The sequence below is a fragment of the Mercenaria mercenaria genome, chromosome 4 (genome assembly GCF_021730395.1).
Source record: "Mercenaria mercenaria strain notata chromosome 4, MADL_Memer_1, whole genome shotgun sequence".
NCBI lineage: Eukaryota > Metazoa > Mollusca > Bivalvia > Venerida > Veneridae > Mercenaria > Mercenaria mercenaria.
Window position 1 is genome coordinate 49,142,862 of NC_069364.1, and position 16,718 is coordinate 49,159,579.

The following is a 16,718-nucleotide window of genomic DNA, read 5'->3' on the forward strand; positions in this document are numbered from 1 at the left end:
AAATGAAATGTCCTCAAAAATCTCATGGCACATTTTTGAGATATTGCATCTGGAATTCTGAGTACTGTGGGCGATACGCTGTATTGTTCTACTTCTGTTTTACTGTAGCAAATATTTGCTTTGGATATCTATTATGATTTCTAGCAAATACTGATAGGTTAGTTTATAATTTTACCATCTTTGTAAAAAGGCGTTGAGAACAAAGGTGTCAAAATTCATAACACCAAATCTTTACTTACATATTTCTAAAACAAACTCGTCGGCATCGAAGTTAAAAGGGGTTGAACACCAAACATGTGTATCTCAAACATATGTTTCTCAGAAACAAGCGAAAAAACAACATTCATTGGGTACACGTTATAACAAGTATGTATTCATAATGCTACTGCAGATGGGTGGGGTACTTGATAACATCACTATTTGCTCGAAATTTATAAAGTTACGGCAAATATTTTAAATGCTTCTTGGACTGTTTTATTATATGATGAAAATGAGCCAAGTATTATCTGTGCTTATGTGTTACTAAGCACTATATGAAATAAACAAATTATTCTTACATTCCATAAATGGAAATTTTTAGAAAGTTCTAGAAACCTTGGAATTATATTAAGTAAAAAGAAATATAAAAGTATACGGGGCAACCTCTATTACATAACCGATTTATATCGCAAGAACGATAACATTTTAAAGAAACTGCAGCAAAAGCACATGATATAAGACAAACAAATCTGTAATAATTAATAAATTCTTGATAGATACGTTAATATTTCCATGAGACTGACAAGAAATAAGCCCTGCTGGAAATAATGTCAAGTCCTATCCTAACCATTCAATCCGAAAAATATAGAATCCAATGCAACAAAAAGATGTCAGTTAAATTCATGCACCGCATTTTTTGTTTTTCTAAGTTCTTGCTTTTTTCTACATCTTAGACCTGACGCATCAGACTTATCAGTTGGTGTTGGCGAAGCCTCTGCTGTAGAGATACATGGCTTGGACAATACTAGTAATGCAACGACCTGGCAATGCATAAGACTCCTATCTATATATCTAAAATTACATACTCTCTACATTTGTATCGTATATGACGTTAATATATAAACTAAAGGAAGAGCGTTCAATATTGTAGTCTCGGGTCAAAATTTAAAAAATTGCCCTGAGTATAGATTTAAAATCAAACGTTGGGCTACGCACATGTTTTGCAAAAAGTCTCGGTGTATTTAGATTAAGGTGTTTTGCATAGGTAACTTTCACGAACAGGCTCATTCAAACCAAATCTGTTATTATTTTGTTAGATTGCGTTTTCTGCTTCCAACGGATCTCACAACTGCAAACCATCAAAGCCAACCCGGCTATGGCCGAACTATATATTTACAAGAGAAAGAACGCTATGGTAGCCGACAGCAAGTTAGTGGTAAAAAGGCGGACTCTGGTGATCCATCATATCTCCCTTATCAAATTAGTTATTAGTGCCTGGAACTTAGTATAACGAAGTAACGGTGTTCATTAAATGATGCTTTTCATTTCTTGAATATCTATGCGTTGGACGGAACCATCGGCCATGCTTACCAATGCATAAATTAAGCTAAACAAATATCATACTAATACTGATTAACAATCATAGGAATGTGAGGATTTTATGTGACTGTGTAAGACGTCCAATCAAACGGGACGACACTGAGGACTAGAACCAATGAATTTTGAAGTCAATTATTATTAGATTCAAAATATGAACTTTTCAGAATATGTTCCTTGATGATCCGCCATAAATATTCAGTGCTCACAAAGCTTGAAACACTTAGCTTTAATTAAACTATGCTAGTACGAGTTTACCCAAAAGTATTTTCAAATTTAACTTTAAATTGATTTTGACATGACACTGTGTTCAGTATAAGTAAATTCAGAAATTCAGAAATAGAAATTCAGTCAAAAAGTCACGTTGACAACTTTTTGAGTGCCAGTAAACATATTAGTCATTAACGTGTGCTATAGCTCATTCTTTATTCTAAAAAGAAAGAAAACAAGCAAAATCATGTTTGTTTTGCGTCACTAAATGTTTAAAAGTACACGTTAAATAATAAATACATCGATCGATAGTGTTTATTAAAATTAAAGTTGGGTTTTCATTGGCCCAGCCATGGCAAATAAACAACACACCCTGCTTAAGGTGCAGTGCCTTATTCTTTAACCTATATAAACGAAGAAATATTGCTCGTTGGTTTATTATAATACGAGTATCAACAGAAATATGGAGGTTCTAAATCAAACGCTATATCTAAGTTTGCTGCTAATATCATCATTTATTTCGGGTAAGTGCATAGTGTTTACCTAAATTAAGAAAAAAATTATAATATAATATTATTAATGAATATAATAAATTAATATTTCTATTTTATTGTATCATGTTACTTTTTAACAAAAGCACTAATACTTAGAAGAAATAATATTTGAATATTGTCTTGTACTACTTATTTAAACTGTCGAAACATTTGCCCGGCTTTCATTATATTCTGTTCGCACCTTTATAAGATTAACATGAAAGCCGAGATTATGATTCATGTGGAGAAGTTGGTAGTTACTTGTGGAGAACAGATTAGTACTGGTATAGAATGCAGGTAACTGCCCGTCGTTATATAACTGAAATACTGTTGAAAAAGTGGCGCTAAACCCAAAGCAAACAAATAAGGGCGAATCTTAACGGATGTAAAACTTTTAAACTGGACAGTAAGATATGATTTAGCTCCCTTGTTATTCTTAACGTCAGGTAAAACTATTTGATTGATCTTATTCGCTCGCGAAAATTCAGTAGATTGTAGCTTGTAAAATCTAAACCTACTCCAGCAAAATCCAGATACTATATATTGAATTTGCGATATTGGTGCTATTTCAACTGGGCATGTTTTATTGCAGTTCCGATTGTTTTTATGAATTAAGATAAATATTATCAATTAAAGATTATCAAACGACGTGGATTTTGGTTTTTTTTTTAATATTGATCGCTGTTTTGTACAAAAAGCGGAACAAGATTATGTAAGGACATATTTTGTTTTGCTTTTTTACTACCTTTATTGATCATGACTGGTTTATTTACATTTTACGACATGCAAACACATGGATTATCAATCCGAAACAATCTACATATTTACGTCCGAATATTCCGAAAACAGGATTAGGTTTCAATTCTGTTGTACTCAGTATACATTATACTGGTGGAAGCAATTAATCGTGATTTAAAAAAGAAAGCAGATTCTAATTACATTGTTTTAGGAAAAGAAAAATGAATAGATGGAAATAGGAAATGTCAAGGAATTTTCTTCTGAAGTAGGTCCAGATATTGATGTTAATATAAATAGAAGCGTGTGAACATAATTAAAAAGGCACAGATCAGTGCGTTTGCGAACAGCATGGATCAGGATCCATGTTGTTCGCTAATGGTTTCTCTAACTGCAATAGGTATTGAAAGCGAACAGCATGGATCGTGACCATACTTCGCGGATGCGCAGGCTGGTCTGGATCCATGCTAGTCGCAGCCGCACTATGTTGTTTTTTGTCATGATGCGGCTCATTTGAAAAAGAATAACAACTGTTCCCAGATGTAAAGGTTGCAAGGTTGCACGCTAATGATTTACACCCTAAAGACTCTATGATCAGTACTGTACAGCATTTCAGTGTCAGAAAAACCATTTTTTTAACCTGTTATTTAAACGTTTACTAACCTAATAGCTAAACATATTGGGATGTTATTCTGATTTAGCGAAGAGCATGTGAAGAATGAGAGTACCATTCCTTAAACAGCTAAAAAAGATTTAGTCTCCCTTTAGTGTCGTATAAAAATTCAATGCTAACTTTATTTTTGATATTAAAGAAATACACGTGTATGGATATTCGCAATTCTTATTTCATGTGCTGAAAGTACCCACAGTTACAGAAGAGCATAAGTGCCAGGTGCGTTCTTGTGTGAACTTGAAGTTTCGAGTTAGTAACTCGAAATTACGACTTACCTAGCTCGAAATTTCGAGTTACTATGTCGAAATTTTGTGTTACGTTAGTCGAAATTTCGAGTTACTGACCTGGAATTTCGACTTATTATCTTGAAATTTTGAGTTAGTAACTCGAATTTTCGACTTTCGTAACTCAAACTTTCGAGTGAGTAACTCGAAAGTTTCGAGTTACTATCTTGCCCTTTTATCCACAAAATTTGAACGTCTATCTGTCTGTCAAAGGCCGAAAAAAGTAATGGATGACTTTTGACTCTTCGAAGTGGAATCGTCTATCTACACATCCATATATTGTTCCGAACAAATAGGAACTTGAACATATACTACTATACATCAATGTATGACCTACCATAGCCTCTGGAGCTACAATATATTTCAAACTGTATCTAGGATATATACCCACATTTACATGTATAGTATGTTCGTGAGGTAGAGGCTCGAACAAGGTTGAAAACCTTCCAGATATGGTCAAAATACTGAAGTATTGTAAGTTTGAATACTTCCCGGTCACGTTCTATGACCTCTCCTCAAAATCTAGCTAGATCTGTCCAGGTACCACATCTTGGTCAGACTCGTAACTACACTTTCATTTAGGGTATATCTATATTTCATTGGCATATGGGCTCAAACTTGGTTGAAAATCTTCCAGACTTAAACATGTTTTAGGCATCTGAGGTCTCCCTCCAACATAAAAGCTGGGAAGTCACCATAATTATGACCTATAATTAAACCAAACAAAATCAATAAATAAATAAACATCGTTGAAATATTGATATTTTCTAAGAGCAAACACTGTACGGTCATCTTAATTATATGACCAGGTAGGGCTGCCCAGTGGAATAACCAGGTACCTAATCTTGGCCAGGACCTATATATCAACGTAAACTTTTGTAGTTAGTAACTTGAAATTTCGAGTCAGTAACTCGAAATTTTAAGATACGTAACTCGAAATTTCGAGATATTAATTCGAAATGAATGAAGGTAATCTTGAATCAAAAACTAAGTCACTAGGTCAAATCAGAGAAAAACCTTGTTTAAGCACCAGGGACTGCATTTTACAACCGATATTCATGAAATTTAATCAGAGTGTTTGTCTGGATGCAATCTAGGTCAAGCTCGAGTATGGGTCATCTGGGGTCAAAAACTAGGTCACCTGGTCAAATCAAAGAAAAAACGCACTAGGGGCTGCATTTTAAACTGGATATTCATAAAATCAAAGGAAAAGTTTGATAACACTTTAGAGGCCACGTTTATGACTATATCTTCATGAAATTTGGTCAGAATGTTTATATTGATGTTTATAGTCTTGGATGATTTCGAATGTGGGTATATGGGCCAAAAACTAGGACACTAGGTCAAATCAAAGGAAAGGCTTGTTTACACTCAAGATGTTTGGTCCAATCTTAAGAAAAATTGGTCAGAATATTTGTTTCCATGAATTACTGGGTCAAACATGTTTACACTGTTATGGTGTGTTTCTCAGGTGAGCGACCTAGGGCCATCTTGGCCCTCTTGTTATAGGATATTCATATCTATGATAATTTATGACAATTTATGAGAAAGAAATATAGAAAATAAGATCTAAAACGAAAGTAATATATCTTATGTTCACAACAAAAAACCTTGCAGCCGCTTTTAAATAAAGACTTTAGTTTTATTCAAGTCATAAAACTAAAGTCATTTCATAGATATTAGCTGGTTTTAAGGACAGAAGTCCTTTCATTAAAAATAAATGAGCCGCACCATCAGAAAACCAACATAGTGCATTTGCGACCAGAATGGATCCTGACCAGACTGCGCGGATGCTGTTCGCTAATGGTTTCTATAATTGCAATAGGACTTGAAAGCGAATAGTATGGATCCTGCCCAGACTGCGCGGATGCACAGGCTGGTCTTGATCCATGCTGGTCGCAAATGCACTGTGTTGGTTTTCTCATGTTGCGGCTCAAATATTATTTTCTGCGACTTTACAGCAAAGTATGAAGATTCTACTTGTCGAAGTTATTTTCCTAGACGATATACATAGAGACTGATATAATACAACTAAAATTTTATTTAAAGTTTTAGATCTACTGAGACAACATGGCGTTAGATATTTATGTTGTAAAACAGTTAAATACTTTATATACGTTGACTTCTTTTTTTTTTTTTAAAGAAAATGCGTATGTTTTTGTTCGCACGTTCAAGTGTATTTTCAATCTTGTAAAATAATTATCTCTTTGAATGTATTAGATGATTTAGATATTAGATTTCAATAATCCACTCAGTAGCGTCATTTCTATTCAAAATTTCATATGTCATTTTTTTGTTAAGCAAAAGGTATGAAAACAACTTCAATAGCTGTCAATTTTATACAGTTAGTAAACAGGTCTGTTGTATGAGTAAACAACTACCAGGTATATACTCAAATTTGAATACAAGATGAAGGATTGTCGATCTATTGGGCACGTAGTTGTAGTATGTATCTTACACATCTTCCTGGTAGATTGTCATGTTTCAAAATAATCACGAATTGTACCAATTTCAGGATAAAAATGTTTACAAATACTGAGTCATCTGGAAATATTTTATCATCTATATCATTTGTCTTATTCTTTTTCAAATATTGATCCATGGGGCCACAAAAGTTATCATTTTCAGGCTGTTTGAAAATACTAGTAATGCGTATAATTATGAGTTCATCTCTACATAACAACGTTAGTTTACCATATGAGCCGCGCCATGAGAAAACCAACATAGTGGCTTTGCGACCAGCATGGATCCAGACCAGCCTGCGCATCCGCGCAGTCTGGTCAGGATCCATGCTGTTCGCTTTCAAAGCCAATCGCTATTAGAGAAACTGTTAGCGAACAGCATGGATCCTGGCCAGACTGCGCGGATGCGCAGGCTGGTCTGGATCCATGCTGGTCGCAAAGCCACTATGTTGGTTTTCCCATGGCACGGCTCATATTATTTGTATGCTTTCAGATGTATTTGGGTATGAAGTGTGCTACTCTACAACTGACTACGAGTATTACTGCGAAGACGGGTACTACTGCTGTAATGGTGACACCAAGTGCTGGTAAATATTATCATAAGTAGACACGTCAAGGCATAAATCTGGTATAATAATAATAATAATAATAAACAAATGATCCGTTGATAGGGACATTCTTAATACTTTTTTATTGTTTTAGTAATAATTTAGTTATAAGTTCTGTTTATCAACATACTCATTTCTCATATTTCAGTTTTTAAAGTATTTCAAACTATCTAGGTTAAAAACATCTACCACTTTTGTGTCAAATATTTTTGAGTCAAGAAGGAAAAAATAGTGTTGTGTTACGTGTACATGCATTCCAGCATACCAGAGGTCTACCATGGTTGGCTCTCGTTGAATCTAGGCGATACAATATCGAGCACTGCCTTAACCTTATTTATGTTTTACCGGAGGGACTTTAAGAATATCCACCCTCCCCATGGTCAAAAGAATGCAGATACCAAATGAGTAGCCACATAAATACCCATATGTGGGAGCGTCCGTCTGTCCGTCCGTCAGTCCGTCAGCAAATCTGGATCCCCCGATAATTCAAAAAGGATTCAAGCTAGGTTAATAAAACGCGATATGTGAATAGAGGACAATATGTAGATTATGCATGTTCATGAGTTATGCTGGTAGGTCGATGCTCAAGGTCTTAGTGCTACAAACAAACCTTCCCCATGATGAGACAATGTGTCGACACATGATCTATGCTTGTCGCTTAAAGGCCAAGGTCACTATTCAAGGTCAAGTAAAAATTTGTTCCATTACTTTTAATTACATTGAAGGATTTTTTTAGTACTACACAGAAATGTTCCCCATAATTAGACTATGTGTCGCGCACATGATCCATGGTTGCCGGTCAAGGTCACTATTGAAGGTGAAGCAATATTTTTTTGTTTTTGTTTTTGTGATTGTTTTTTTTAACCGGTTGGGGACTTTTGTATTACCGCTGCAATAATCGGTCACTTGTTTAATATAACATACTTGGCATGCATGAAAACACCAGAACTTGCTAGGTAATTAAAGATGTATATGCAGGCCTATTGAAACCCTACGCCACATTATACGTTTCCATATGCTTTGAAGTAAATGACATTAAGGAAACGACAAAATCAAGGTTTAGAGTTTATTGAATATATATTTTAAGCTATATGTATTTCTGTGATAAAGTATCAACATCTCTTTCACTTAATTGCCTTCAAAGAAAAAATACTTAATCCTTACTCTACTAAATTTCTATAATGAACTAGTCCATCTTTCAATTTCGACTGTACCATTGACTGTTAGAAGGGATGCATACCAAAACCATACCACATACTGACTGAATTGCGAACAGTGGAAATCTTGCTCAGACTGCACGGATGTGCAGGCTGGTCAAGATCTACACTGGTCGCAAAAGCAGACGACTCAATCATGTCGAGCATGAGATATAAAGTGAACTATTCGAAATAATCTTTCTTGTAGTGAAGGCAGTTCAGGACCAGACTTACCAGCTGGGGCAATTGTTGGTATAGTGGGTGGAGTTTTCTTTTTCATAATCTGCTGCTTTTGTGTGCAACGTCATTGTGTAAAGAAAAAGCAACAACAGAGACAAATTGTGGAACCAGTACAGCAGCCTGGTACGGTCAAACTACGTAACTTAATGTAACATTTTGGTTAACCCTTACCATGCTAAATTTCTGTAATAGACTGGCCCATCTTCCAATGTGGGCAGTGCCATTTATCGTTTGAAGGGATGTTTACTGAACATTTATTGACTAAATAGCGAAGAGTGCAGATTATGATCAGACTGCACATATATGCAACGTGCATGTTTCTAAACCAGAGCATACCATGAATAGTGATTTTTTTCATGCACATAGTGGTCATTTTGTAATCGTTATGGAATATGCTTAACTTGTATAACAAACTTATCCAGTTAACGTGACTATATTTGACATATTCAAATTGATTGCTAGTTTAGATGTTTTAACATAATATTAACAGGCTGGTATATCAATATTTAATTTAATTGTTGTCCAAAGCTGGAGCTATATTTTAGTAAAATGCGTCAATTTATTATTCATTACTTCAGGAGTTGCTGTTGTCGCAACGGAACAGTTAAGACAACCTAGTTATGATCTACCAGTTTATGGAATGCCATCTTACGGTCAACAGCAGTACGGTTTCCAGCAGCCAGAAAGCAATAATAAAGCGGGATTTAATAACGCAGCATTTCCTCCACCACAAGTATATTATCCGCCTACCGAGAAAAATTAAACCATAAATTTAATTCTCGTATTCGTCGCAGGGAAACAGTCATACGGGTTACAGCAATTTGGTTTCCACCATAAAGCCTGTGATTTAAAGCGGCTATAGACAATCTAGCATATCCACGAAATGCTAGGAATTGCTCATAGGCAAACTGTGATACTATTTAAATTGCATTATTTACGTTTTTGATATTATCAAATTTGTCTTTAATGTTTCGTTATTACTAGTGGGGCTGACATTAGGAGAATATAGCAAATGGTGATACAAGAATGAAACTTTCAGGAATTCTTCGCCAGACCATGGAAATTTCAAAAATAAAGTGTACCAAAGCATAATATCTCAAAATGGGCAAATGAAAATAGACACATGCTAGACATAGATGATGTAAAGCTACACAAAAAATTTATTTGTACTCTTTAAACCACCCAGTATTAATTTAATGATGAAAAACAACAGATCTTTTTTTTAAAATGGCCGCCACAATATAAACAGCTTTTATAAAAAATTATATAACTTGTCTCAATTCTGACGGCTGTTTTTATATATATGGAAAAGTATCTTTCTTTAGATATTAATGAAACATAAAAGGGTAGTTCTGCACGAGTGACGGCGTAACGTCATTTATCCACATAACGTAGAATAATGTAAGGAAGTTCATTTCGTCCAAATACTAGGACACTTTTACCACATCTGGAAACCACTTCTATACCCGATTTATTTGGAAATTCTCTTACCGTTGATTAATACCTTTATAAATCTAGTACATATTTTAAAATTATTTTCAAATCCTTAATTAAATGAACCTGTCATCGTTTTGTTATTTCATGATCACTAAGACGTCTAAGATTCGCCAATATCTAGTATGGAATCATGAATACGAAATTGTTCCAAAGTTAATCGTGTTAAAATGAATACTTTGTGACGTCATATGGATAAATCATGTTTCCCCCTCCCACTGGGTACCTATTTGACATCATCTGAAGATGTAACGTGCTGATTTTAAGGTTCATATGACATTTTCTTGAAGACTTCTAAATAGTCCGGTTTTCTAGGATCTTCGTCACTTGTATTGTCCTCTTTAGGGACGCTATCTCTATCGGCAAAGACACACAGAAAGGCTCTATCTGGAGAGGTAGATCTAGTATCCAGATTTGTCAACTATAAAATCTTTAAAGGTCCTAAATCCGTACTATAAAACATATTAACATGTAGTCAAACTACTTCAAAGAAGTAGGCAGTCCCTTTAACTGGAGTGGTTTTCAAATATAACTGCATATGTTACCATAGACCCTTGTATGTATGTATGAATGACTACTATGGATGATGTTTGCTATATTTTGAAGTAAATAAATGAGATATTTGAATAAAATACTGCCTTGCCTCTTACTGTGCCTTGTCATGCCTACAACCTTCTTTACAAATGTCTGCACTGAGCTACATTATCCAACATAAGTGCGTAGCTGGACAACGAGCGGTCGTAGAGGGACGGGACCGGCACCATTCGACGCGGCTCGCCGATCCTGAGACGAGTGAGGTCCAAAGGTCGTGCCAACCACCGTCTGGTTGGCAAGTGCGGAATACAAGAGTCCTTGCTCTCAGAGAGCCGTCTACGGATGTTTTTACACAGCTGCTGTCGCATGGGATAGAACTCAACTATAGCCCGAGCGGCGAAGTGTCTGTCGCTCACGGAAGAGGCTCGTTGCTGCGGCTGAACAACTGCCGCCTTGGTGAGCCCTTAGAGTAAAAATGGTCGATTTAGCCTTCTTTACAGTATTTATAACCTTCATTACTGCTTTTATGATGATAATAGCATCTTTTTAATGCAACATCGTCGTATAAGTAAGGGAATACCTACTACCATAAAAAGCGGGATGTGCCCTGTGGCCGTGAACAGGGGAACAAAGGTTTGGTCCTAATGTGTGCCTGGAGAGCAAAAATGGCCAATTTAACCTTCTTTACACAGATTTTAACCATAATATTTGCCTCTATGATTAGGACAGTTCGCTTAAATCATAATGCATTCTTCTGTATGTAATGGGTATACCAGCACAGTCATATCCTAAACAGAAGTATATATCCTGTGGCCATGAACAGAGGGACGAACGTTCGATCCCCATTTGTGCCCGGGGCCTGCTAATGGCCAGTTTAGCCTTCTTTATCGTGTTTATAAACTTGATTGCTTCCTGTGTGGTGATCTCAGCAGAAAGGGACGATATTGACCAATGTACACAAACCTTGCTGCTGCCGGGCGTAAATACGGTTATAATCAATTGACACAATGTTCGAAGCTTTGCCAGTACTGTTCCATAAAATTTCAATTGGGAAGTTGTCGCTAACATTCTAAATATGAAAATTACAATAAAGTTTGAATATCAAACTGAAATGAAATGAAAGTGATAATTACGCAACGGGTTGGACTGGTCTGGATCCATGCTGGTCGCAAATGCAATATATGGGTTTTCTCATGGCACGGCTCAAATATAAATGAAAATTATATGAAAAGACATGATTTACTACGTCCGACAACTGTGACAGATTTATTATAAAGGATAATTGAACATATTTAAAGTTGATGTTGATTAAGTTGTTAACTTCAGTGGTTCATCTAGGGCACAGGGATTTAAAGGCTAAAAAGGTGACTTTTGATATGCTTGTAAAGGGCGATGCAAATTGTTCGTTCCTTTTTGAAAGTGCTTTCGGTTTGGTTAGAATTTCAAACGTAAAATATGTATCATTTGTACTGTATAAGAAATAAAAACATTTTGACATGTATTGAACATATAACTGTCTTTGCTTTAAGAATATTGAAGTAATTTTAATAAACTATTTAGAAACAGTAGATTGAGAGTCGATCAAACTTTGGAAAAAGTGTGAACAGAACTTTATTTATTGATCATTATCATAATTTATGTTAAATCATTAGTAAAAATGCATTAATTTTGTAGTACAGTCCTATGACATGCTCTGTAACACGAATTAGTTACTTTGTAAATTACAATTTATTAGCCTTTACCCTGCTATTTTTTTTAATGGACTGTTCCATCATTCAATTTCGGCAGAACCATTTATTATTTGAATGGATGCTCACTGAAACTTTACTGACTGAATAGCAAAGACTGATCTTGGTCCGCACTGGTCGCAAAGACAAAAAGACAAAACCACTTGCCGCCAGCAGGCTAAAGGTTAACGATACAAGATTTTCAAATGGCCTACTCATGTTGTTTCTATCAAAATCACATTTCTTTCCAACTCTGCAAGAAACATTATTAATATGGTTGCCATCATATATTGTACATCATTAAAACATTTCATGATTTATAACATGATTACTTAAGCTCGCCGAGACGGAAGTCATCAGAGATATTGCTATACGTCCGGCATCGGTGACGGCGTTGGCATCGCATTTAGACAGCTTGTAAACGATTCTCAGAAATCTCAATTATTACTAATTGAAACTGAATGAAACTTCATAAATGCATTTCAAATGATAATACTAACTGAATAGCATCGGTTTGTAACGTTTACTTTTATTTTTTGAAGTTCGCAGGGAACCAGTCTATAACACGTTGTGACAAATTATAAAGAAGTGTGTTGATGTCTAGTGATTTATTCTGCGCGCCTATTAATCAATTTAGAATCTGTGCATATTAAGCACATATCATTTCGATTATATAAAGTAGTACTTAGATATCTAGGCCTGCGTAATTTTTGCCTTATTTTGAAGAAGTTGTACATATCGTTTTAATAAAAGAGTAACATATACTTATTACCAAATTTATGTTATAATATGTTTATATAATAAAATGATAAAAAATATCATATGAAAAATGAAAATCTTAATTATAGTGACATTAAACGTTTAAAAATTAAAAGAAAATTTCGTCATATAAACTACAGAAATCTGGACAAGTAAAATAAATTTCATGACGTAGAGCTGCTTTTAAACAAATTTAGTTGATCGTTTTATCGCGTTTATTTTTCTAATTCGTGACTTGTTGTCACAAATTGACATACGGGCCTTATTTTATATGTATTGTAAATGCAGGTATTGCATCATCTTTTTGTAAATTTTTGAGTTATTGAGGTAAATGTCAAATTTCACGCATGAAATACCTCTCATGTTTTTCTGTATTTCATAACTTAAATTTCCATGTAAATTTCATTAAATTCTGTTCAGTAATAAGAAAGTTGATATTTTATAAACTTCAGTAATTTATGTTTTTATCCCCAAAACCACTATAATGGGCCTCAAATTGTCAATTTAAATTCGCGCCAAAGTAGTTAGATTTCCCGGCTATATCGTGAATCCCGTGAAAATGACAATAGTCATAGCTCACGGCTTAGCCGTAAATCCCATGAAATTTAGTATTTGGCGGGACATTATCCTTTAAATAGACTGGACTAGATATGCCTTGCGCACACCACCTTACGACTTTATAGACGAATCTATGTCTGAATTATTTTCTTGCTAGAAATTTATGCTCGATCGAGGTAAGAAATTTATTTGTTAGATTTTTGTATGATTTTTGCATTACGATTTTTATTTGGTAAATTTTTGTTCATTCTACAGAATTCTGTAACATTTACTTTTCGGCATGTGATTTTAGCTAGTTTCGGTATGTCAGGATGATTTATTAAATTTTTCAGACTTTTGTAAATTATTTGGAAAGAGGAATCTAAAATGTTTCATTTTTATAAGATGTAAAATTTGTACTGAAATTTGTAACATGATATTTATAAAGTACTTTGTTTCAAAAACTTATGTCAAACATTTTTGTTAATTATGCAACGCCATTACTGCATTGTATTGTTATGTATAAATCTATATGGCAAGTCTAGTACCATGTATGTAATATATTATTGTAATTGGTAATTGTGTGCCAGTCTATAGCACATCTAATTAATGTCCGTTGTAGTGTATGGCATTTGATATTATATGGATGCCAACTATGATATAACGTTTGATTTATATTGAATTTTGTTAATTTGTAGTTGTAAATAATAGCTGCAGTTTATCATGTCCGTATCTATAATGTTTCATCATAAACTTTTCATATCTTTTTCATACTTTAACTTTAATCTTTAAGTAAGTAATCTTTGTAATAATGGAAGTAATAAGTGACGTATTTTAATCATGTGACGTATGAACTTAGTAGCACATATGTTTTGTATAAGTAGCACGTATTATTTATGGGAGCCTACGGAGGTATGGTGTACCCAAAGGAGTAGTTTTATGCCCTGACTTATTTGTTTTGCTATGGTGCTTACCATATGTTATATATTTTAGCTTCTTCCGCCAGACGATTTTTCCTGGTGATGTCATAACCCGGAAGTACAATGCCCGAGGTTCACTTGTCTTCACTCGCCTGGATGTGATATTCCCAGCGCAGAGCTTTCGTCCCATGGTGGTGCCGTAAACCGCAAAGACGATGATTTTTGTTATCCTCTGAAGTCAGCTCAGGGATGCAATCACCTACCACCATAGGGAGCCAATACGGAATCAACGTATTCACGGTTTAAAGGGACTGTATTTTGAATTTAGAAGCTGTTTTGTTTGTGCTACTTAAAGTTCACAATTACATTAAAGACCTGTGTCACGTCAGATTAGAATGGACTATAAGAACTTTTGTATCTAGAGATACTGAACTTTCTTTTTTTTGTCTTTCTTCTAATCAGTTTTTTTTTCTTTTCATATCTATTCATTGTTAATAATCATCTTTTGTAAATAAATTTGTAAATATTGTAAAGGGTGTTGATTTGTTCTGATGGTTACTGTCGCCGGTACGGCCTTTCCTGTCACACTTGTTTTGAACAAGAATTAAAAAAAAATGGATATCTTTATAATGCTTTATCACTTTATTTTCAAGGAACGGGACGTAACCTTGGAGAACCAAAAGGAGTCAATATGCCAGTTCCACAAAGGAGTGAATTCATTGTATTTAATATGTATAAAATAAATTTGAAATGAAAAAAAATTGTTGTCTATTAGTTTTCTTCTCCTACAGAAAGTGCATTCAGTTGAAAATAATAACTGGCAACAGAGGTATCAAACAAGTTTACATAGATTCTATTGGTCTATCATTCAGAAGTCCTAACCAAATACGTTGGTGGAGGCAGCTGTATTGGAGTCACTTTGTCCCGTCTGTCTACCCGTAGCCTGGCTCCCTGACTGCATGGTTATGTTTTGTATATAAATACTGCAAACGTTTTATGAAAAAATTTAAGCCTCTAAAATAGCACATTTTATCTGTGTTCGGAGCCAGGGGCAATAAAAATGTCCATGTAGAAACAACCTTCTGAAGTTATTTCCCCTTGATGAATAAATCTTAAATACCCAATAATGTATGTAAATAAGAACAAATAAGGACGGGAGTCAGTCAAGTCCTACCGTACTCCGTGTCGAAGGAAAATATAACCTGATAAAAAGACATGTGGTAAAGACGGGAATGACAAGCATAAAACCCGTGCTCAAGGTGACCTGTTGCCGTCTATTCATACTACTGGGGCCGTATTCATAAAGCATCTTAAGTATAAGTTTTGACTTAAGTTGAAGACTTTACTTAAGTTCGTGGTGATTTTAGCTTAAGTTTAAGTAAAAAACTAAAGTCCTATTCATAAAACAACTTAAACTTAAGATACGTAAGAAATGGCTTAAGTCAGAAAACAAAATGGCGTACGATAAAGTGTTGTTTTTCAGATAAAAGCACTTTAAACATAATTGTGCATGTTTTATCTCTCTGAAATTAATGGATCTTTTTTAATGTTTTCGTACACAATAAAAGCCAAGAATTACTTATTAAGTTGTTTTATGAATAACAAATATACTTAAGTAAAATAAATTTCTTACCTAAGTAATACTTAAGTAAATAATCAATTTCTTATACTTATACTTAAGATGCTTTATGAATACGGCCCCTGAAGTCAAAATTTTGTCACAATCTTAATGAATTTTTGACAGAGATACTTGGCCATTAGGCTGGTCATTTTAACGTTAGGGGTTGAACTTATTCCAGCAGAAACGTTTTAGTGTGGAATAAGTAGTATACAAGAGGGTCATGATGACCCTGGATCGCTCACCTGAGTAATATGAGCTACATGTTTCAAATGTCAAACTGATGATAGAATATTAAGAAAGTTAGTAGGTCACATTCATGGTCAATGAAATTCAGTTTTACATTTTGTGTAATCAAAATTTCAAGGCTATATCTTAAAAAAAAAAGTAGGTCAGTAGGTCAAGGTCACAGTCAAGTGACATCATATTACTTGGGATCATCAGATAATTATAATTAAACAGTCTTGGAAATTGGATCAGATGATTTTTGAAGTGTTTTTCCTATATAACTCACATAATAACTAAGTGATCCCAGGGCGGGGCCTCTTTTAATCCCACAATTTTGGTAGAGGACTACTAGACAATGCATCATACCAAATATCAAAAGCCTAGG

At 34.5% G+C, this 16,718-nt stretch overlaps 1 protein-coding gene across 1 annotated transcript; it reads left to right on the forward strand.

Annotated features, from left to right (window-relative positions):
- Positions 1-2,151: 2,151 nt before the first annotated feature.
- On the forward strand, positions 2,152-10,659 carry LOC123551625 (uncharacterized). Its single transcript, XM_045340689.2, has 4 exons — positions 2,152-2,309; positions 6,966-7,059; positions 8,485-8,639; positions 9,095-10,659. The coding sequence occupies exons 1-4, from the start codon at positions 2,249-2,251 to the stop codon at positions 9,277-9,279; spliced, it is 495 nt and encodes a 164-aa protein (XP_045196624.2). The 5' UTR covers positions 2,152-2,248; the 3' UTR covers positions 9,280-10,659.
- Positions 10,660-16,718: the final 6,059 nt, after the last annotated feature.

Bases quoted from the DNA above. Each gene is read 5' to 3' on its own strand.
- LOC123551625 (XM_045340689.2), top strand. From the start codon at position 2,249: ATGGAGGTTCTAAATCAAACGCTATATCTAAGTTTGCTGCTAATATCA. The intron at 7,060-8,484 runs GTAAATATTATC...TCTTTCTTGTAG, and splicing joins AATGGTGACACCAAGTGCTG to TGAAGGCAGTTCAGGACCAG. The intron at 8,640-9,094 runs GTACGGTCAAAC...TCATTACTTCAG, and splicing joins GGAACCAGTACAGCAGCCTG to GAGTTGCTGTTGTCGCAACG.